This window comes from Taeniopygia guttata, chromosome Z (genome assembly GCF_048771995.1).
Source record: "Taeniopygia guttata chromosome Z, bTaeGut7.mat, whole genome shotgun sequence".
Taxonomy (NCBI): Eukaryota; Metazoa; Chordata; class Aves; order Passeriformes; family Estrildidae; genus Taeniopygia; species Taeniopygia guttata.
The window spans coordinates 57,649,046-57,672,631 of NC_133063.1; the positions used below are offsets into that span (position 1 = coordinate 57,649,046).

The 23,586-nt window shown below is 34.7% G+C and overlaps 1 protein-coding gene across 9 annotated transcripts in view; it reads left to right on the forward strand.

The window, feature by feature from the left end:
- Window positions 1-23,586, forward strand: part of IPO11 (importin 11) — an 81,717-nt gene that overhangs the window by 37,811 nt on the left and 20,320 nt on the right. For all 9 annotated transcript variants that reach the window (XM_030258245.4, XM_072922422.1, XM_072922423.1 and 6 more), the window contains 9 exons: window positions 942-1,058; window positions 2,453-2,566; window positions 3,754-3,869; window positions 5,333-5,409; window positions 9,252-9,331; window positions 9,972-10,052; window positions 12,405-12,500; window positions 13,512-13,625; window positions 14,550-14,671. In XM_030258245.4, coding sequence (XP_030114105.2) covers window positions 942-1,058; window positions 2,453-2,566; window positions 3,754-3,869; window positions 5,333-5,409; window positions 9,252-9,331; window positions 9,972-10,052; window positions 12,405-12,500; window positions 13,512-13,625; window positions 14,550-14,671 — 917 coding nt within the window. The remainder of the gene's footprint in view (window positions 1-941; window positions 1,059-2,452; window positions 2,567-3,753; window positions 3,870-5,332; window positions 5,410-9,251; window positions 9,332-9,971; window positions 10,053-12,404; window positions 12,501-13,511; window positions 13,626-14,549; window positions 14,672-23,586) is intronic.

Here is a 23,586-nt window from a genome sequence, read left to right on the forward strand (position 1 = left end):
GCATGTTAGTATTGTATGTTCAGTCTTCACAGACTCAAATATATACTCCTGCTGCTGCTGTTAATTTTGCTAATGTGTAGATACATTTTAGTATTATGCTATTACAACTTCATAGCAGTGTGTTTAGTGCTGTATATACTGGGTGTTGCCAGATAGTTTCCTCATGATAAGAAAATATTAAAACTGTATCTAACAAATATATTTCCACACCGCTGTGGCTCTCCCACATGCCTTTTTCACACAGTACTTTCCAACCTGCTGCTTCTTAAAAATATTAAATACAAGTGTGTGGTTACAGTAGTGCCTTAAAACACTGCTTTATGGTTCTCCCGTATTTGTGCTCTTTACCATGGTCATTTCTGTTGTCAGTTAATAAACAGTGGAAAGAAATAAGTATGCTTAAGTTTTATTTTGGTCACTCAAGTTTAGCAGATGTTTCCTTGTTTCATTTTGACTTCCATATTAATTTCAACTCTCTTGAGAACAAAGAAACCAAGAAGCAGAGTGCATCTAGACTGTAAACACTGGAATTTTCTAAGATGTCTTTTTCAGTTCAGTATTTAACTTTTATCTACTGATCGAAAAGCTGGAAGACTGTACTTTTGGTTTGACTCTTAACAAAGTGCTCCTTCTGGAGAGACAGCCTGTTTTACCTGTGAAATCACATTTATACTTAACAAAATGTGGAAATGGTATATGTTAAAACTGGTCATGTTTGAACTGGTGTGTTAGGGTAGAAGTGAATTTTCTATGACCTTGCTTAGTCAGTGATTGGCTAATGTGCTTTTTTTGCAAGTGAAAAAGTAACATTTTGCACACTTTGTAAGTGTTTTCAAAGTTTATTGGTGTTTTAGAGTTTTAAGCATACAGAAAAATTATCAGTTCATGTGACCAGTTGTATTTTTGATGGTATAATCTGTGCTTCTTTATTTTTCTTTTAGTACCTGGAGTCCATGTTTACCCTGCTCTTTCAGCTACTTCAGGAAGTAACACAGTGTGACACCAAAATGCATGTTCTTCATGTTCTGTCCTGTGTGATAGAAAGAGTCAATATGCAGGTATTTTTTTTTTTTTTGTATATTTCAGTTTTAGCTTTGTCCTAAGAACATGGAGGAGGACTTATTGTGGAAGGAAAAAGTCATCAATAGACTGGTTGTTGTTGTCAGAGATGCCTGTACTGTTGGCATTACTTGATCCTCTTTTCAGTTCTCATTTATCTTTTGTGAAAAATGTTAAGTTACTTTCCTTAAGTTATGTATTTTTTGTATTGAATCACCTTTTAGAGTACTGAAGGATATTTGCATCTTGTGCCATTTCTTGCAATTTTATTCCTTTATTTGTGGTTTATTCTAATTGTCTCATATCTGAACAAATATTTAATCTATCTTGCATATTAGAAAAGGCATTTTTGGGGAAAAATGCTTTGCAGTCGTAGGGATTGTGCAGTTAAATTTGTAATTTCTTATTGATACTGATATGGGTCAGAGTTGCCTCTACAGCTTTCTCCTTAACTGCATGACAGGTTTCAAAATCACACTATGAATTCTCAGTAAGTTAGTGTCAAAGTATGTCCTTCAGCATTTACATTAAGAATTTGAAGATGTTTTTCCAGAATTAAAGAATAGTTGGCTCCTTTTGTCTCAGGCTTTGTTGTGGTGGGTTTGGTTTGTTTTTTTTTTTTTTTCAGTACTACTGTATTAAGGAGAGAGATAATGCATGGTTTTAAGTTTATCTTGTCTTTCTATAAGTAATCCTGTCTGAGAGCCAGATGAAACTTTCATAATTGTCCCTTGTCGAAAAAGTCAACATGCCAGCAGATTTCCCTACAGTTTAGAGAAGCAGCGTTAAAAAAAAAGTTGAGAAAGAGCCCTTGAATGTGTTTAGGTTAATTCCTAATTAAATACTTTCAAAGACAAATAGTATTATTTAGTATTCTAGTATTGAAGACTGTAATAGAAAATAATACAGGCTAGGACAAATCTCTGAAAGTTACACAGGTCTAATTCCTGCTCAAAGGCTCAGTGACTCCAAAGGTTATTCAGTTGTTTGTGGTTTTTGTTGTTTGTTTGTTTTTTTTTTTTTACTGGGACTGTTTCTGATTTTAAAGAATGAAGTCTAGGAATCATGTCTAAGTGAAGAATATACTAATATGAAAATACCTCTGCATATCAAGCTTTAAATATTTTTTGTGTCCTATTTACTACATAAGCTTGATTGCCATGCACAAATATTATCATAAGTTATATATTCATTTCAAACTATTCTGCAGTCAGAAGTTACTTCAGTCACAGAGTAAAGAGTACAACTCTAAAGAGTTTTAGAAAGATTTAAGCAAACTCTTGTGTTTTTACTGAGACAAAAACAGCTCCTGTATTTTGCAGAAACTATGCTTGGGATAAACTATTAGTCTTGTTTCACGTACTGAGAAACCAGTTTGTGTTCTGAACTTTAGATACGACCATACGTAGGATGTTTGGTTCAGTATTTACCACTCCTTTGGAAGCAGAGTGAGGAGCACAATATGCTACGGTGTGCCATTCTAACCACCCTGATCCATCTCGTCCAGGTAAGGAGTCTGAGCTACATAAACATTATCAGTACTTCCTACAGTTCTTTCTTGATAATAAAACAGCACATGGTTATATTGTCTGCAGAATCTGTGGTATTAACTACTTCTTTAATACAGACTATATGCCACACTACCTTCTCCAGCCCCTGTTGCATCCTAAAGAAAATGTAGTAGGACTGGCAGAGACAAGAGCAGTGCTCCTACAACAGTGTCTATACAGGAACAGACTAAATATGCAGTCTTGAACTTGTGGAAATGCATGACTTAAAAGGATGGTATTGTAGAGGTTAACAGTGGAGGGAAAGTGAAAGGGAAATAACAAATCTTATAAAAGTAGAAATAAAGGTTCTTTCCAAAGTGCTGTAACTCTAAATGAAGAGGAAATAGCTTTCTACCATAAACAAATTGTGGAAATTCTTCTTTCTGTCCCCTGTGGAGACTAAAATATGAGTATTTTTTTACAAAAGGTGAATCTCTCGGTGTAGATAGAAAAAGATGAGAGAGATTTGTAGAAAAATCTTTTTCTTTTAAGGTATGTTTGTTTAAGTAAGTAGATAAATACACAAAGAAGCTGCAACTTTAAAATATCAAATAATTTTAACTTTTCTATTATCGAAACACAGGAATTATGCAAGCTCAGCATTCCACTAGCCTCAGTTCTCTTGAGTAGTAATATTACAGTACTTTGTATTACTGTTCAGTAATTGGCAGTTGTTCCCAATTAACTCTTCGTTGTTCAGAAGTGTCATGGATCATTTAAAAACTGAATCACTGTCATCAGCTTGTGAATCTTTGGGTAGCTATAAAAACAAGCTCTTCTCCTGAATATTAGAATATGTCAAATGATTTTGTCAATTATAAGAACCAAAGAGTATTTTCTTTTCTTGACCTGTTATACATTCAGCTTTTAGTCATTTGGTATTTGCTAAACTTGTGTCTTCTCCAAGAAAAAGAATGACCAGTAAATGTTTTTAGGAATGTATGTTCTTTATATTTTTTTCTTGCAGGTTATTGGCATCAGGCTGTTTTGGTGTTGTATGAAATGGAAGCAAGTTCAACCTTTGATTGCTTGAATGCATGTTTACATGTGACTGTAACAGCAGTGTAGATCTTTTCCAAGCTATTTTTTGAAATTCTTGATTTAAGGCTTTTAGCATATTTTACATTTCTTACTTATTTTGTAGGGTCTGGGAGCAGACAGCAAAAATCTCTACCCTTTTCTACTTCCCGTTATCCAACTAAGTACAGATGTTTCTCAGCCTCCACACGTCTATCTTCTGGAAGATGGTTTAGAGCTGTGGTAAGAATGTTTTCTTTATTGTTGTATCCCCAGAAGAAAAAAGGTTGTAAAAAGCTTTGAATATTAACTTTGATATATTCTTGTTACCTTACCTTGACATCACCTGTATCATACCTTTTCTCAGAAGACAGGAGTTTAGGAAATTAATATACTCAGCTATTTTTAGTTGTGCTTTGTCTATTATTCATTTTCAGGCAGTTGATACTGAGATACATTCTGTAGCAGGACAAAAAGTATAGACTCATTATAATGTGCATGCTAATTTAACAATTTGGTGTGCTTAACTTAGGGAGAACGGTGAACCAGTGGATCAGAGCTGGTTGGAAGAGATGACATAATTACAAGGATAAAATGTGGAAGTTACTTTCTATATCTCAGATTATTTGGTGACTGAACATAAAACAAGAAGTGACACTGTGCTCAGTTTGCCATGAGCCTGATTTACTTGTTTCGGGTGCAGCTAATGCTGTAAGAGGGGAGAATATAAGAGGGAACCAAATTCTGAAGGATAGGAGTACATAGAGTTTGTCTTAAAATAACGAGCAATTCCTTTGATCTAAATTATAAACGAGGATTTCAATTACAAATACTTAACCTACAAATGATCTGTTCTATATATGCAGCAAAACTGTGATTTATAATGCTGGTGGCAGCAAGTCAAAGTGCAAGAGTGCCTCAAAATATAGAACTGGGGCCTTTTACATGTATAAGTTCAGAACTTCTACATCTTCTTAATAATACTGATCTTGAGCTTGTCCCACTGATGTCTGTGCGGAAGAATGGTATTTTAAGATGTCCTAGAGCATCAGAGAAATCCAGAGAGCTGGCAGGGACAGTTAGGACTCTGAGGGCTTCTTGAACCAAGAGCAGAAAAACAACTAAGATATTTCACATAACCAGACGTGTTATTTAAATGTGGTAATCCCGTGCCTAAGATCTAGGAGAAAATGGAATTTGTTGCTGGGCTTTAAGTGCAAGCATAATTTGAAAACTACTGTTTTCAAATCTCTGGAATTATAAATTGTTATAAACAATGTAAGGTAATGCCTCATTTCAGACTTTAAAAAAATGTAAATGTGTGAGCTGATCCATCACAGCTTCTCCTTTGAGATTTAGAACACATGTGTTGTCTTTGCACTGTAAATATCCCTCTCTACCCACCTTCTCCAAGTTCCCTGGCTGGCTGCTTCAACATTCCTACTGTTGCATTTCAGAACTTCTGTTGTCTTCATAAAAGGACAATATTATGTTTTCCTTTGTTTTCCTACCTTGACAAGACCTGTGCCTGTACAGATGAGTGTGTTATGAGGACAATTGCTCTGCTTAAAGTATGCTTCTCGGTAATTGTTACACATTGTTGATAACATAGATGTTTACTCGAAGTTAAAATATTTACGTCTCTCAAAATGATTCTCAATGTTACACATACATCATCTGAAATAATTTTCTTGATCTGTTCTTAGGTTAGTGACATTGGAGAATAGTCCATGTCTTACACCAGAACTCCTGAGAATATTTCAGAATATGTCTGCCCTTCTTGGTAAGTCTTTCACTAATAAAATTTCAGGGTTTTTTCTTGCTGCTTGCTGTTCGTGCACTAAGCAATGCTCTTGTGGTTGCACGTCCTAAGGGAGCTTGCAGAATTGTAATAAAAATCCACAAATCGGTTCTTATTGTCTGACTTTCTCGTATTTTTTAATATTTATAATCTACTTACCCTTCTTTTTTTAAATAAATTGGCGCTGCTGTATGTGAAAGATACGACAAATTTCAAAGAAACTTTATAATTTCAGAGGTTATTTTAAGAAGTTTCTGAAATTTAACACAAAATGTGTCAAATATTATTGATATTGATTATATGGAATACTTGCCTGTTCTGCTTACAACCAGAATAAAGTTATTAGCTTTTCCCTTATCCAGTTAAAAACAATGTAGGATATTTCATATTACCTGAATATGTCTATAAACATTTGGGTCAAGTATCGAAATTAAAAACAGCAGTTTGTTGGCAAAATATAAACTTAGTAATGAGAAATAGGATTCAATGCTTAGGAAATACTGATATTTTGAGTATTTTTGCTTCATAATTAAAGGGAGTATAAAAATTCTGTGGTTTAATTTTATGTTAGTATGTTTGTGTTTAGATGTTTAGCTGTGCTTTTGAGGTTTCAATACTAATACATCAAATGGGTTAATTTTTTTAGAATTACAGAAGTTAGCTTTTTAATTGATAATTGTTTTCAGGACTTAATATTTTATTCAATTTTTACTGGTCAGTAGAAAGTTATGTCATGGTAGGTAGGTGCATGATTATGTGTTCGGTTATTTCTCCCTGTATACAAGATCTCTTAATTACAAAACTCTGTTTAGTAGTACTGACTTTATGGTTAAATATTCCATAGCTACTGCTAAAATTTGGTGGCTGCTGAGTCCTGATAACTTGTAATCATCCATAACTACACACCTACCCTTCCACCTTCTTGTTCTGTGTCAATCAGAGGTGGTATATGCTGCAGGGGGCCTACACTGCATGAATGGCTTTCATGGTTTGTCACACTGGAAATCTGCTTGACTTAAATTCAGAAATACTCTGTATTTGTGGCTTCTTTGTTTGCTACTGATCTCTTCCCCCAGTCCTCATGTGATACTTTTCAGAGTAGAGATAAGCAGAAATGGAAACCTTGGCATATTCTTCTTAGAAAAGGTGGAGGTATTCTGGAATATTCTATACTTGTTATGATTTACTTGTTTTATGAATGAATCCTGGAGAACAGTGATGCTCTCCTTTGGAAAAAAAATGCGTTCTCAAGAGAAATTATTTATTCTGAAAAATGAAAATGAAAATTATTATTTATTCTGAAAAATGATGCTGGTATAGTAGCAGTACAGTTAAGTTGGGTAGGGTTTTCTTAGGACAGGCCTTCAAACATGCTTATGTCAAACTTTTTTTTTATCGGAGTTGGGAGTGCTTGGCAAAAACACAGCAGTTGATGTGTAATCACAGAGTGACTTTTTCCTATAGGCTTCTGTACTACTTCACTTCCTGAACATTTTTCTGAAAAACTGTTTTTGTGAGTTTCATGTTCATCAAAAATTTTGATTACTGCAAAATGATGCACATTTTTCCAGGAAGTGGAAACGATTCTTGTATGTGGATATCAGAGGAGTTACACAAATCAATTAGATTTGCCTTCAGTAACAGAATGTTGCATTTGACATAAAGGCTTGATTTCACTTGCATAAGTGAAAGATTATGGCGCTATCACTGATGTACAATAATTACTCACAGCAGAATTGTCATACTTGGTTATCGTTTCAGCACTGCTGCTACTGTGTAAACTCTGTTGAAATGTAATTGCCCTGTAGAGGGATTGCACAGTCTCTTTAATACATCTCTCGCAATGTATTGAATAATGTGAATGGAGAAATACATTAATTGTCTGAGGATGGAAGGTTTCTTCATAGAGGCTACTTAAAATGACAGTTGAATCTGATACAATTTCATGGTGGGAACATTGTCATAATCTAGACGTAACTGTTTTGAGAAGCATCGAGTTTAATGTGCATGCGCTGTATTTACAAAGGTACTAGCAAAAACCAGGTTACTTGAACTGGATTAACTCCTCTGATCCAAACAAAACTCAAAGGAGCGCATTAATGAATTCAGAAAAATGTTTGATTCAGGAAAACCTGGCAAGAGAATTGATGTATAATTAGCTTCTAATGTAGTTAGTTTGACATGAGATCTTTTAGAAAATTTTGGTAAACATTGAGCTGCAGATGAGTGATGGAGGTTCTGTCATTTCCATTATATCTCTCATACCTGTTTTCATTTTGACCTGAAGTACAATTTTTGCTGCACGTTTTATTACTTTTTATTGGTTATCACAGAATACAAAGTTATGGAAAACTTAGTAGTACTTCATGTTTATATGACCATTTATTTAGAATTTGTCTACTTGCTTCAGTGTCTGAAACTTAAATATTATTCTGTCCAGTAAAGAGAAAAACACAAATGCAGACCTCTAAAGAGAATACAATGTGTAATTCTAGTAATATGCTACTAAAGCTAAACTCATAGATTTCTTGGAATCTTTTGATGATCATATTGGTTTGCTAAGTGATCTCTTTTAAGTCAAGAGACAAAAATACTCATAATAATGATTACAAGATATGACTTGTCTGAGTACTGACATATGAACCTACTCATGAATGCAAAACTGTCCTATGGCCATATCAAATGGAAGAACATTAATGTTCTACCTAATGGGCGGGGTAAAAAAGAATATCTGCTGAACCTCCCCAGAACTATACAAATGTTATAATGGAAAAGCAGCAATGGTCATGGTGACAACTGGTTTTGGTAGAAGTTTTTATATATAAATATCACTAAGTGTAAGCCATACTTTCATACAACTGCTTTCTTCTAAGCCATGGGAGACACATGAAGTCTTAGCCAGATGCTTGTAAAATTCCTGGTAAAGGAATTTTATTTAACATTCACACAAAAGCATTTTCCTGTTACTTATTTGTGATGGTTTTATTAGGTATTTTAAAGGTGATAGAACTGAGGTCCAGTTCTTTTACCAGGAATATTTTGTCTCCCAAACTGGTTTTAAGGAAATTTATTTCTTTGAGCTTTTTTTGGTCTTTGTCTTGTTTTTATACAGTGTGGACCTTCTGCACTAGTATCAACATCCATGTGAAACTTTGAAACTTTTCATTTTGGTGTGAGTTATGCTTATACATGTTTCAGAGTGATTTTATTTTTCTTAAACAGTCTTACAGGTAGTGCCTGAGGATATATCTTTTTTTCTCTCTTCAAGTTGCTGTTGTATATCATCCTTTGTGTGCATCTGTCTCTTAGACGGGTATGCTCTCTTTACTGAAATACTGAAGCTATGCCCTACAGCTCTGTGTGTGTCAGCTCAATGCCATTTGATATGGCATCTGGGTCAGAAGAGCAGAACTGCAATCTTTATTTCATTCTTTCTGCTCAGCATTTACTGACTCAGCATGAGAGACACCATTTATCTGTAATTGCAAGTCTCTAAAGTACATGTTTCATTTATTCTCTTTAATATCTTCTTAACCCAGTATTACATCCAAAACCTGACTTTTGTTTGTTTTTAGTTAGCACCGGCTTTTGAGGTCGTAGGATTTCTTGTGCTTCTATTTGAGCATGAGAGCTGTCATCACACATCTGTAATTGTCTCTGAAGAGTGAAAGAGCTTGATTGCCACGGGATCCAAGATATTTTTTCCTATTTGTTGGCATCTGTCACTACAAGCTGGGAGAGAAAAAGACTTTAAGAAGCAAATAATCTTTGTTGTACTTTAGTTTGGTGATCAGGCTCTGAATTGTGATTTCTGTTTTTTCCAGAGCTGAGTTCAGAAAATCTCAAAAATTGCTTTAAGATCATCAATGCTTATATTTTCTTATCTTCATCTGAATTTTTGCAGGTATGTTACCATTATATAAAGGTCCATATTACCACCACAGTTCCTTACTGGCAAACTGTTTTTTCTCTCATCTTGGAACATACCATACACATAAACATTTATGCTCTTATTCATATATTCATATATAGACATACTGTTCTAATGTTAGCTCTTTGTGGTGTATGGTGGACACTCAGATTTGAGAAATGTTATTATTCAGGATTAATACTTTGCAGAGTGATTTAGTAGTTTGATATCTGAAAGGTCCTAACTTGGTTAATAATAATTACTGTTGATTAATAACTGTATTTAATAATAATTACTAAGTTGGTTAATAATAATTACTGTTATCCTACCAGATGAAAATTATGAATATACATTCTAGCAGGAGTTGAACAAAATGCTATGTCTTGTTGTCACACCTTCTTCATTAGAAGTTTTTTTGAGATTGATTGTTTAAATGTCCTGCAATGTTAAAAATGCAACAAAATGCTTATATTTGATTTTAATTAGTTTAGAATGATGAACATTTTAGCAGATATGATCTTTGAAGAGAAAATGGGGTCTTTAGGCATATATAAACCCTAAGGAATTGAGTTTTGAAATATATACAAATATATAAATTGCATTGCATTATACCTTCTTTTTCATTTTATTTCAGATGTATGCTGCTGACTTATGTCGGTCATTTTGTGAGCTTTTGAAGGACATAACTATTGAAGGTCAAGTTCAAGTTTTAAAGGTGGAGTATAATGAAAATAATAACTAGAGGCTCAGCTCTGCACATACAATGTTTTCAAGTAGAATTTAGAACATGTAGAAGAAACCAATGTATTTAGCAGAATTTGATATTGGAGTTAAACCATCCATGGTGGTTTAACTACTTTTTTGAAGCCTGTGCATGTGTGTAAAGACCAAGTGAGTATAGAGCTAACTTCTCCTGTCTTTATTGAATGTTGTATGTATGTGGTCTCGATTAAAATCCTTTGTATACCGTATTTCCATTTGTACCAGACACAGAGTTCAAACAGTCTTTGTTTGACTTTCACATACGTTGCTATTGTAGTGGTCATAGCTGCTTAAATAAAGTTGCTAAAGGTTTTTCAAAGCACCAGAAATTTATATTTTCAGACAGCCTTCAAATGGTGTTATGGAACTCATAAACTTTTGAAATATTATAATTTGAATATGTCTTTTGAAGTATTTCAGGAAATAAAGTTGGAATATACATAGAAAGATGAGTAGTAGCTGTAGTGTACTACTAACATTTCCAGTGGTTGCACTAACAGCGCTCTGTGTTGTTTATGAAAACTTGGACTTGAATTAAATTAATTGTAAATGTGATGGGGGATATAAATTAGATCCCACCTGTCTCTTTGGTGGGTCGCACAAGTGCTAGCAGAATCCAAGACAGAAAACAGCTGGTTAAGTTCATTGTCTCCCCTGTTTGTCATTACTTCTGTGAGGAGCTTAAGGCCTCTAGTTCTGAAATTTAAAATGTCACTTCCAGTCTATTCAGTGATATTATTTAAAGTCTGTAGTTGGGGAAATGTTTTATGCAGCAGCTTTTAATCAGATTTCTAAAATGGAATTATACTGCTAGTACAGAATCATTTATTCACTTGGGTCCCAGTGTGGCCTTGTTGCAAGAGCTGTCTAGAATACTTGGAACACATTCCTAGTTATGCCCTCTTGATTCCAGAGGGATAACTGAGCTTTCATTCTTGTAAATATTTTTAGAAAAAGCAAAAATTTTGTCAGGGTTTACTATGCTGACTTGTTACACAAAAAAAACACCCCAAAATCTAGATAAGCATTGGGAAGAGAAACACTTGGGGGTGTCCTCTGAAATAGTTTCATACAAACAGCTTTGTCTGGATTGTAAACAGACATTGGAACAATAATTAATAAGATTGAAAATGACTTAATTTGGACTGAAAAGACAACTTGTTGCAAGATTGCTAAGGCTTGATGTGACTTGGTTTTCTAATTATCTTGACACAGACAATAAAAAATTTTAAAAGACTGTACAAGGAACAAAGGAGATGGGCCAAAAATTTCCAGTACCCAGAAACATGAGTGGGGAAAAAGTTATGTTCACCTCTGTATATAATAGGCTTTTTTTATACCTCTCCATATTAAGCGTCTAGAAAATTGAGAGGCATTGAGAAAGGTCAACTCCTTAACAGTTTTCTCAGTGCAAAAAACTAGAGTATTAAATGAAACTATTGGAAACAAGGTTCAAAACAGAGAAAAAATATTTAGCAGAGATTGGTCAAGAGCACAGAAGTGTTGGTCCTTGTTGAAATTCCTCTGAGGTGGAAGTAAATTGAGGCTAAAAATGTTTAGATGTGATACATTTATGATACCTTTATACGCTTTATAAACACATCGGTGTGTTAATGCATGTGGTATCACTTTCTTTACCTGGAAGTAGGAGTGAGGACCCCTCAGCACATTATTCTCACAGCCTTTTCCTGTCTCTCTTGATACAAGAGTAGAACACAAACATCTGGGCAAAAGAAAAATGGAAGAAGGCAGGAAAACAAGTTAGTTCAGGGAACAGGACATGGGGCGGGGGAAAGGAGCTGAAAAACAAAGGGTAAAGGGTTTAAACATTGGGAACCAGTGCAAGGTACCCAGAACAGTACCTCTGTGAGCACACCTGGAAAGAGCTGGTAGGTCCTAATCAGTGGTTTCTCAAAAAACAACATGACAAAGCTATGGAAATGCACCCTGAACTCCAGTACTTAGCCCTACCAACCACTTAATATACTGCTTTTCCTGGAACCATAACAAGTTCCCTTTTTCCAAACCACCTCATCAGCTTTGCCTGGGACATGGGGAGGCTTGTGAGGTGCTTGGCTAGGTGGGTTTCGTTGGCCTGTCAGCTTTCACCAGGTGCATTTATGCAAATCAGGTTTGCAGAATATTTTACTATAATATAGTTTCAGCAATCTGGGGTTTGCTGGTATTTAATGGTAAGCATCATATGAGTACTTTTTATGTGTACACCAGTACACATGGCTTTAAAGCTTCAGTTAAGGTTTATGAACATACTTTGCTAATTGTCCAATTTGCTTTTTTTCTTAAGGTTGTAGAAAATGTCCTAAAAGTCAATCCTGTGTTGGGTCCACAAATGTTTCAACCCCTTCTTCCATCAGTATTCAGGGGGATTGTAGATGGGGAGGTAAGAGTTTCTGAAACTACTCTCTACTTTTCTGTTGGAAAATGAAAGTACCTTCCATTATTTCCAGCTTTTTCATATTGATGTTGTATTTTCTCTTGTTTTAAGAGTATCTGATAGATTTTTCACTGCTAGTTTAAAAATCTTTTAAGGTGACTTTCAAATATAAATAAATAGCTCCAGTTTCTGAGTTGACTAAGATTTCCAAATTTAGGCCAAATAATAGTATATAGGAAAGTACTTTTTGCTGCTAAAAGCACAAAGATAGAGAGTGGATTTTTTAAAGAGAGTGGATTTTTGAAATGTCTTCTGATTTAAGACTAATAAATTCATTATACCCTATTCAGAATGTATTACTCTAGGTTAGAATTTTCAGGTAAATGTTGGCATTTTGTTTTTCAAGTAGGCTATTTTACAAAATACAATTATATTGTAATGTGCTGAATTTAATATGAAAAAAAAAACTATAGCTTCTTTTAAAAGTAATAACCAAAGATAATAAACTAATGAACTTATTACTGTATCCAGTTAATTTTGAGACACCTGGGATTAGTTTTTGGCAAATGTATTATAGCTTCTATATGAAAAAAGTAACAACTTCAGAAATACTAAGTGTTCTTAATTTTACTGAAATTGGAAGCAGTAACTTAGAACCATAATCAACTTCAAAAGTAATATTTTAACAGTACAATAAACTGTTATTTCCTTAAGACACAGGTTTTAAAATCACCTTGCAGGTTTTGTTGGCTGTTTGGATGAAATTGACTTTGAAATTGCCATCGTTTTCATATATAAGAACTGAGAACTCTGGTAAAGATTGCTCACTCAGTCCTCTGTTCCTAGAGGCTCTTTAATTGCAATTTAATTTAATTTTAATTTTAATTTAATTAAAAATTTAGTGAAAGACATAAGGGATGCATATAAGTATCTTCCAAGTATCGCTGCTGAGTGTGTCAAATGTTTTTTTTTTTACTTAAAGTAAGCACTTTTTGTTTTGGTTTATTTTTGTTTCAGAGATATCCAGTGGTAATGTCTACTTATCTTGGGATCATGGGTAGAGTTCTACTACAAAATGCAAGTTTCTTTTCATTACTTTTGAGCCAGATGGCATGTGAATTGGGTCAGGAGGTAAGGTTTATTGTCCTTTTTCATCCTTTTGGTTTTTTTGTGTCTTGATATATCAGCTGTATTACATAGGGAAGTCTTGCTTTCTTTTGACCTGAATAAACTTTTCCCTCTCTATTATCAGCGCTTATTCCTGCCCAGTTAATCTTGAAAAGGGGCTGTTCTCCCTCCTCCTCTCCTTTTCCTGAACACCCTGTAACAACTTTTACATGTTCCCACAATTACTTAAACATCCCATTACAATTTTTATATGGTCGCTAAATTCTCTTCCTTCTGCATCCCATAATTAGCCATGTAAACCCCCTTAGTCAGCAAGCAATTGTAGGTGAGAATTTATTTCCCTTTGCCATCTTGATGTGTCTTGCAGCCTGGAGAATGGTCTAATCATTATCCCCTTTAATGGGAGAATGGTCCCCATTCTCCTCTAACCATTCTCTCCAGTTCAGTGTGCTTCAGTTTCACTGGTGAAATTACTGAGGGTCTTTTGCTACAAGTGTTCTATTAGGTCTTTCAGTGAAATTTGCTTTTCTGGGGTATAATAAGTTTTCAAGCAGATAATGGCAAATCTTCTTTTAATTTGTCACTGTGTAGATAAAACAAAATAAGTCCATGTGCTTTGTTTCTATGAGACTGTTAGGGAAAAATGGAGTAATTTGCTGTCCTGAATTAATTCCCTCTCCATAAATGAAATTCATTTCAAGCATGTAGGTTGCAACTAATGGGTATGGAGGGTTTGGGGCCTGGAAGCATTGTCATAGAAAATTTAAAAAGTACCTGTTGTTTATTACTTCTGTCAGGTATACAACTGTATAGTGTCTTTCCAAGACTAAATAATGTATTCATTTGCTAGAAAAATTAAAATAAGTTATTTTCTAAGCACACTGATGTACTTATAACTGAAAAAGATCATTGTGTTTCCCAATGCAGTTGGACCAAATTCTTGGTAACATGATTGAAATGTGGGTTGATCGGATGGATACTATCACTCAGCCAGAAAGAAGAAAACTTTCTGCTTTGGCATTGCTTTCTCTTCTGCCATCATTGAATAGGTAAGCAATACAATATCTTAAATAAGAATACTTCAAAGGCCCTTGGATTTGTTTTTAAAGTATTTCACAGATAAATATTCCAATATAAATGGTTTTATTTGCTTGTTTTTCTCCCCCAAGAGAAATTTTTAAAAGATAGAACTTCCATGCTACATTATATTAACTACTTATTTGGCTTCATAGCATTACAGTAACATTTCTTCCATTTCATAAGAAATGTCATTTAGTTAAAAGTGAGGAACCAGCACTGCAGATTTTATTGTTGACTCTCATATTAACTTAGAACTATCTGCTTCTCTCATCTGTGATTAAGTAGTTGCTTTAGTTGCATCATGTTACTATTTTGGTGTCCCTTCCAGGGAACAATGTTCAGTTTTCTTTCCTGTTATCTGAAATTTCATCTTGGTTTTCTCCCTAATGACATTAAATAGAAGAAAGAGTTGCTATGGAAGACTGTGTTGCTGCTGTGAAACAGGTTTTGCTCTATAAGTTTTATAGCAAGGAGATTTTACTATTATCCTTTCAGTAGCTATCATCATTGTTGGATATATGTAGAAAATGAATGTTTTAAATGAAAATGCTGAATAAACTGACTTCTAAGTTGTCAGTACTGGAAGTCATGTATAACACATTTAGGTGAGAGTTCAGTCCATAGTTACCTTCAGATTATTTTTATCTGTTTGACATTCGGGAAGACAAGACTGAATGAGTTTACATTTCGTCTTCTGGGTTTCCTGAGCAGTCTTGTCTGTTGTGTTGTCTGTTGAGAATTTAGATGTTGCTCCCAAATCCTAAAAGCTATGTTAGTATCTCTAGAATATGTAGTATCTTTCAAAGCTGTAGTCTATGCAGTCACTATCCAAAAAAAATAAGCAAACACTTATGTGTAATGTAGAGGCTTCATTGCTGTTTATATGTACAGACATTTTCCTTTTTTTTTTTTTGGTCAGATGGATAGTCAGGAAAACCATCCAGCTAAAGGTAAACCAAGCAGAGGTTTTTTCCCCAGTAAATGTAACAGTATTATGTTGTTTATAAGTATATTTGAATGTTTTTAAGGAGGTGTTAGCTAAAATTTAAGGTGGTGAACTACATCTGTCTTCCTGTGAAATTTCTGTTAAAGAGAGGAAGGAAAAAAATAAATTCCTTTAGATAACCATGTTATTTTGAACTATGTTCAGCTGCTCCAGATTTCCTGCTGTAAAAGCCAATTATTTCTGGTAGTCCTTAACTTAATAAAACTGTCTGCAAATGACAGCTTTATTTTTCAGTTGCCCATATCTAAGAAAGCTGCTTCTGAAATAAAAAGTCTCTCTTTAGTGGACATACTCATGTCAAAGCTATGAAAATTTCACTTATACATTTGACAGATTGTCAAACTAAGCTTCAGACAGGGTGTGTGAAATAGATTCTGTCAATTGATTGTTTCTTTTACTAGAACAATGTGAGTCACTCTGGTTTTGCTGTATCTCAGGAATTATACTACACATATTTGCTGCATCCTCTATCTGCAAGCTTCTTGTGCCAAGTCCATTTGCACAGTAGAAGCAAAAAAATGTTTTAAATGTTATACAGTATTTAAACAAAATGTTTGGATTAATGTGTTTTCAAGAAAAGCTAAAGTAACTTTTCCTGTTGGAATGCCTCACTAACCAGTTGTATGATTAGATTTTTCTGCTGAAAGGAAAACAGGCATCTGTGCTGTGTCTAACACTTTCTGAGAATTTTTTGCCTTTTACCAGTTGCTTCCTCTAGCCTACAGCTGAAGCACTGGTTTATTTTAGAGAGGAAAGAGAGGTAGTAGACAAAAATAGTGGGGGAAAATTAAGATTACATGTATTCTCATTCTTAATTCAGGGTTGTTTTATGGATGAAATGTTGGGGATAGTTTTAAACAGTGACCTTTTTTATTCTCCATGTAAACTATAGTATTACTTCATCAATTTTAATTGTTTCTCTAGTTAGTGGTCAGGCTTCTAATTACAAGTATGTGGAAATCTGGACTTTCAGAAAAGGTATGCGTTTTAGGGAAAGGTAAAACTTCTATCATTATTAATTTAAAACCAGTTTGACACAAATAGTTTTCTGTTTCGAGTACAGTGCCTTTGACAGTGTAATGAGTGAAGGATTTTACAGCAGATATGACATGATTCTCTACGGAGCAATTGTTCACAGTTGCTTTTGGGCTGAGTAGTTTGACTAAGCAGGTTATGAAGTGACAAATTGTTAGCCACACTAATTTTCTCATCTAGGCAATACCATCCAGAGACAGATGTAATGGCATGCTTTTGGTATCAACAGTAGTGCTGCATTTTAATCGCATGCATGTCCTTCGATCTAGCATCCTGTTTATCTTCCCGCAGCTGCACATTGTGTTAGTGATTAGAAATTCATATTAAAAAAAGAACAATAACTGCTGCTTTCCTGATTAGTGTGTTGCAGCACCTTTTCACGGAACAATAATTTCCTGGTATTACCTAGGGGTTTGCCAGAATTAAATGCTATGTAGTTGTCTGCATTTGCTATCCAAGTGCAGTCAGTTAATGTTAGCATGTTTTTTTGGTGTTGGGCAGATACATGCATTGGCAATATTTTCCATATTTTGTATTCTTACTGACTGTTTATCACTTACCCATCGCATGCATTTCATTCATTTATTTAAAAATCTTACTATTTCAAAAAATAGGTTAAAGACTTCTGTCTTTAAGTGGGGACCAGTAACAATTACGTAGTAAGGATGCACTTGTGGAGTTAGTGTCTCCATGTTCAGTACATGAGAACGGTGTGGATAGACACACAGTAGCTCTAACAGGAATGGCTTTTTCAAAAACACACAAGGACTTGAAATTTTTTGGAAGAAAATTGTATTTGTGCTAGGGTGTGAAACATGAGGTGTGACAGCAACCTGGATGAGTAAATTCACAAACGTTGTGATTTTCCTACTATTGTATTCAGTCGTATTTAATGGCTTGTTTGTTAACATACAGCTGCAAGGGGTACTCTTCAAGGCTGAGTTGAGTTTTATTAGATGTGCCCTTGGTCCCTAAAGAAGTGCCTAGTGAATATGGTCAGTAGCAGCATTCTGCTACTGACCTCTTATTTGTTGTGGAAAATATGTGGGCCTCCACCACTACCTAGGGCTCTGCATTTTGAGCTCTTCAGCATCCTTTGTACTTCCCGATGCCAAAGTGGCTAAAATAGTACTATGGTTCCTTCTCCTACCTGTATCTATTAATCTGTCAATCTATGTGGAAATAATTAGCTTGCTTACTGCAGTATAATGTCAGAATTACAGTGTTTTGGAATGTCCTTCTTTGGTGATATTGAAAGCTTTTAATGATTTATTTAGCAAAGTAGGTATCTCTTTTTATTCCTACAGTTGTGTGTATTTTAGTGGAAACAGATTTTGGAAGGATTATAGTGTCAATGATCAGACTTGTTTGGGGTGATACCTAACTGTACCCACAGGTAGCATTTGATACCATGTTGAAAGCAAAACACTCCTCTTCTGCAAGTGAGGGTTATTTCTGCTATGTCTGTCACTCTTGAATGGGAGATTGACATGTTTACTTTCACTGGAAGTCAGTGCTTTACAAAACAGGCTAGAAATTGTGGCCCTTGTGGATAGGCTCATTTTTGATGGAACTACCTGTGTAGAGTGGTACCATTCTGATGTACAGGGGACTTTACTGAGCTTAAAACGTGAAGTTATTTTAAGTTATGAATTTTAACTTATCTTTCTTCATTTTGGTTTCTGGTACATGAGTAGTTTTCATTTTATCCCTTTGAGTTAAGTATGTTTATGTATTGTGGGGAAGGGGTTAAGAGGTTCCCCAAGTTTCTAATAACTATGCAAATTAATGTCTGCTTTTCCTCATTGTGTATCGTCTGCCAGCATGAGTTCTGCCAGTCAGATAATTGGCATTTTTTGAGTGTAAGCACTTACAGTATGCAATTATAAATCTTTATTAGGTTATTATAGAGCTTTGCCTCTATCATTTGTTAAAATTACTTAATTAGAAATTTTAATTTTTCTCTCAAAAAGTTGTCTATATTTAATGTTAGTTAAATGGCAAGAAAGTGCCTAATAAAATGTCATGTTCTCCTCAGGATAGTTATGTCCTCATTTATAAAGTCAGAATTTCTTACATGATTACTTGTACATCCTCCTTTTTTTTATAGAGATGATACTCTGAAGCTGTTTTATCTTCCTCTCCATTTTTTTAATCCCTCTAGCTAAAGGAATGCTCACCCACTCCTCTAACAGACTATTAGCATTTAAAGGAGCTCTTTAAATTATGATTTTGCAGTTGTCATCAGTGTTTGGCCTTGGATTTATTTAGCTTGCCTGAAAGGTAACGGTTCAATTTTAATGATAAGAATGAAAAATGTGGCTTTGGTCTTAGTCTGACTATCAGAGTCTGCATAATTCAGAAGGTTACACAGAGCACTGCCAACTTCTTTAATTGCATGTCACATTATGGCATTGGCAAAAGGATGCGCTCCTGAAACTTTCCTTGTTCGCAGTCTACATCAATTTTTCTCCTACAGTTGATTGCTCTTGATGACTGGTCAGAAGCATATTATCTTTTCCCCTAAGACCCTTAAGCCTTGATTTCAAAGAAAAATGTACCAAGTGATAGCAAGAAATTATGTCACTAATTGCAGCTAAACTGCTGCAAAAAATTAAACTGGTTTGGTTGCTGCTGATATCTTTTTTTTGTTTATGGCGTATATAAAATATTTCAGAAGTCTTTCCTAGAACTATTTTCATTACAATTTACCCTAAAATTTAAGATTTTAATTACATAAAAGCAAAAGATAATAAACCACTAGCTTCCTTCAAACTCTTTGCCATGTATGGTTTACATGCTTGCAAATCAGATGCTGAATAAGTAGTGACTGAAGTGTAGCCTATAACTAAAATTGTGTAAATATCACAAGATTGTAAGAAAAGTTAAAAAATGCCAAACCCAAACCATGGATTTACAGCTGGTTTTGCACCTGTGTTTGTTTGAGCCATTTTGGTGCATCTCCTCTCTGTGCTGTACTCTGTGAAATTTAAGACTGCCAAAGAGTAGCTGAGATTTTTCAGTGACTTTCTTCAACAGTGCCAGACTATTATGGTAAGATGCCAGAAGTGGTGAACACCACAACCCATGTCACTACAAGACCTTCTGCAAATAAGTACTGTCTTGAAAAGTAATGTTTCATATTCAAACAATTTAATGAGAAGAAAGTGAGTGTTTAAAACAAAACATCAGGTCTCGTTATTAAAAAATGCCCTAGTATAAAGAAAGCTTGTATTTTTAAGGAATAGCTTCTGTATTTTGTGTGTGGGTATTCTCTGTAGTAGTTGTTAGGAACTGTTGACGTTTTCTCTGTCTGTTGAATATTTAGGGCTATCAGTTATTAATGCCAAGTGTATACCTGTCCTGTCTCCTAAACTAGCAGGCAGAGTGTGGTTTTGGAATTGAGTTTAGCTTTGATTAAACTTCCAGAAGTTGAAATTCGGGAAATTAATTTGAGTTCTTTGGAGTTTTTGGTTTGAATGACATTCATATTGAGTACATAAATGCTTTTATAGATTGAAGAGCATTGCTAAATATTGCAGTGAAAAGTAAAGGCTAAAGCTATATTGTTCTTATCAGTATATATATATGCATGTTACACTTATGGCCAACCTTTTTATATTACTGTTTTGTTCACAAACTTAGTGGCTGCTCCACAGAAGACACAGATTTCTGAATAAAGAAAAGAAACTAATTTCTCAAAGTGAGCCTTTAGTTTTGCAAGAGCTTTCTGTTATATTATTTTACTGGAGTCCAAGGTCAAATTAGGTTTATGGAATGGAAACTTATTTTTATATCCTCAATGGGAAAAATAGTTACGTAGTTTTCATGCTGTGGTAGAGATAAATTTTTGGTAAATGGAGCAGCAAGTCAGGATTCTTACCGAAACAGAAATGCTAAATACTAGAAGAAATCTAGTTGAGAAGAAATAGTTGAGACAAACAGAAATATTTAGGTAAACTAGATAATAAGAAAAGCAGAAAAGTGGTTTGGGATCTGATAAGTTAATGAGGTGTCAACAGTTCACCTGCCTATTGAATGTTAATTAAATATTGATGTCTGTGCTACCTAAGCAGTAGTTTAGTTCCTGAATTGCTTTGATTTGTGGTCATGTCTAGAGATGATGTGGGCAGAAGGAAGTAGGTATTTGAAAAAATAAAGTTGTACAATAGCCTACTTGTGGAGAATAAAAGTAGAAGGAAGGAAGCCCTGCAGATGGTTGCTACATACATAATGGGAGGGCAGTAAATAGTTTCACTCTTACAAGCTTGACTTTAGACTCTATTTTTGAACCTGTTGCATGTTTTCTGCTCTGCATAAGTGGGATTTGGATGACTAGTTTGTGTCACCTAATATTCATTATATTGGCTTAATATAACATGGGTGAAGTGCATGTATATTCTTTCCATTACTTTGACTTGTTATTTTATGCACAATTTGACAAATTGCTGTTTACTCAGGCTTCATGCTTGTATTTTACAAGGAGTCATAGTTGAACTAGATTTTAATGTTAAAAAGCCAGTAGCATTAGGAACTTCAACAATATTAATATATTAAGATAAAATTCACTTGTGGGTTCAAAAATAATTTTCTGTTAGCCTGTGAAGCTGTATGCAAGTACACACCTAGTAGTTCTCTTTCTGCAGAAGAAAAATTGCAGTGAATGAAATATGTGAGCAGGCTAAGCTTGTTGGTGTTTCCTGTTTTTTTTTTCATGCAGTTTTCAAAAAGTAATGGATTTTATTGCTTAAGTATGAGCCACTTTGAGTAATGCTGATCCAAGTTACACATTTCCACCCAGCCTTTTTTATGGTTTTCCCCAAAATGGTAGAAGTTATGTGCTGTATAATTTTGTGTCTTGTTCTTAACAGATACAGCTTTCAGATACTTTAACAATATGTAGTATTAATGAAATAATAACTCTAAATTACATTGCAATCACATCTGCAGGCCTTCGGGTGCAGTATTGACAAAGTGTAAAGCAGGACTTCTCTAGATTTGCTAGTGCAGAATGGAAGGAGTACGATCTGGATTAAGTTTTTTTTTTTTTCCCCCCCATTTTGGGCATGAGATTCAACTGTTAGAAGAGTAGTCAGTGTGGTCAGAACCACAGTGGAGTTAGGGTTCAAGCAAAAATTTTGTGAATATTCATGAGGTACTTTCAGTGCAAGATCACAGAGACATTTAGCCACTTACTGGTCATCAGCTTTCTTTTATCTGGTCACTGCTCTACTGGTTCCTCTAAATTTTCATGCTATCTGATACACCATAGTGCTTCATTAATTCCTTTAGTTTTTCAAAATGTGTTGCTTCTGACATTTTGCAAACTGACAGATGTATGAACATTTGCCTTTTAAAACTTTTTTTTAAATTTTACTTGTAGATAAAGGGTTGTTTCATACAGCATACCTTGGAAGAATAATTTTATTTTGTTTGTTTTTTTTTTTTTTACACATATAGGTTTCTATATAAAGAGACTATAGGCAGTGAAGTCTAGGTAGAAGGTAATTTCCTGTTTGAAGTCACTTTCCATTTTTGGGTAGTCCCTCATCTGACTCTGTTGATAATCTTTCTCTGTTACTCTTACTGTATTGTTCCCCCATATCCAGGATACTTCACCAATCTTCCTGTAGATGATACAATAAATGATATGTTACATTTTATTTTACTTTCTCTATGTCAACAATTATGTTAAATACTGTGAAGAAAAAGTGTAAAAATAAATATTCAAATTTGAAGAAGAATTAGTTTTCCTCTTCATCTATTGGTCTTAGAGAAAAAGAAACAAAGACAGTTTTAATTCTGGGTTGTAACTGAAACAGGCTTTGTCTAAAATGGCCCATGGACCAAATTTACTTACTGATTTCTTATTTTAGACTAGGTATTTGGAAGAAAGCTTCTTCAAAAGCATGTCCTTGTATATTCTGCTTCCCTTTCTCATGCGTGCATTTCAGATTGGATTATATAGACAAAGACAATTGGGTTACATTTCACCCCTTATGTGAACTCATGCTTCCTGTGTGAGATCACTGTAGCTGAAGGGGCTTGATTCTCCTGCTGTTGTGCCTCCTTTTTGGCTATGGCTACTGATGGGCTTTGTCATCTTTCTTTTGCTGAGCAGAGGGTCTCGTTATAGTAAACTCATGGGGTTTTAGTTACATTGCTATTTGTAGGCTTAATCTCCCCTTTCTCTCTTTGATAATGTGACTGAGCTTTGCTTGTATTTCTTCCTTGTGATGGATAAACTTGGGGTGTAATCTCTGGTCCTTAAGCAAGAGGGATATTTATAGCCCATGTAGTCTTTTTCTGCACAGGGGACACTGCAGGAAATGAAAGCTGTGCATGAAAGGTGTGGCTCTCAGAACCGGAAACCACCTCATAGTCCTCTGTGGATAAATTTGGTTTTAAAAGGGTGGCCTACAGTGAGACTTAACAAAGTGCTTGGGTCAGGTCAGAAATACAAGTACATAGCAGCTTAGTGCCACATCATGTGGGTCTCATGTCCTAAGATTTCATGGGCTTCTCTGGGATTCCTGGCAGGTTGTGCCTTATCAGAGGGCAGGAGACACTGGGTTCTTCCATCCACAGTGTGGATCTTTTCCCTCTCAGCCAGACCACTGGAATGTGTGTGCATCTGGCAGCAGTTTGGCTCTGTAGACAGAGAACAGTGTAAGTGTTGCTACCAGTTTAATGAAGCATTTCAGGTTCTGGCTGAAAGATAAGGTAATGCAATAGTGTTGTTATAAATAGTTGTGCTTTATTCTGAAAGTTAGACCTAACTAAGATAAAACTCTTTTAAGCTCTCCTAGTTAAATCAGTGGATTACAAAAAAAAAAAACCAAA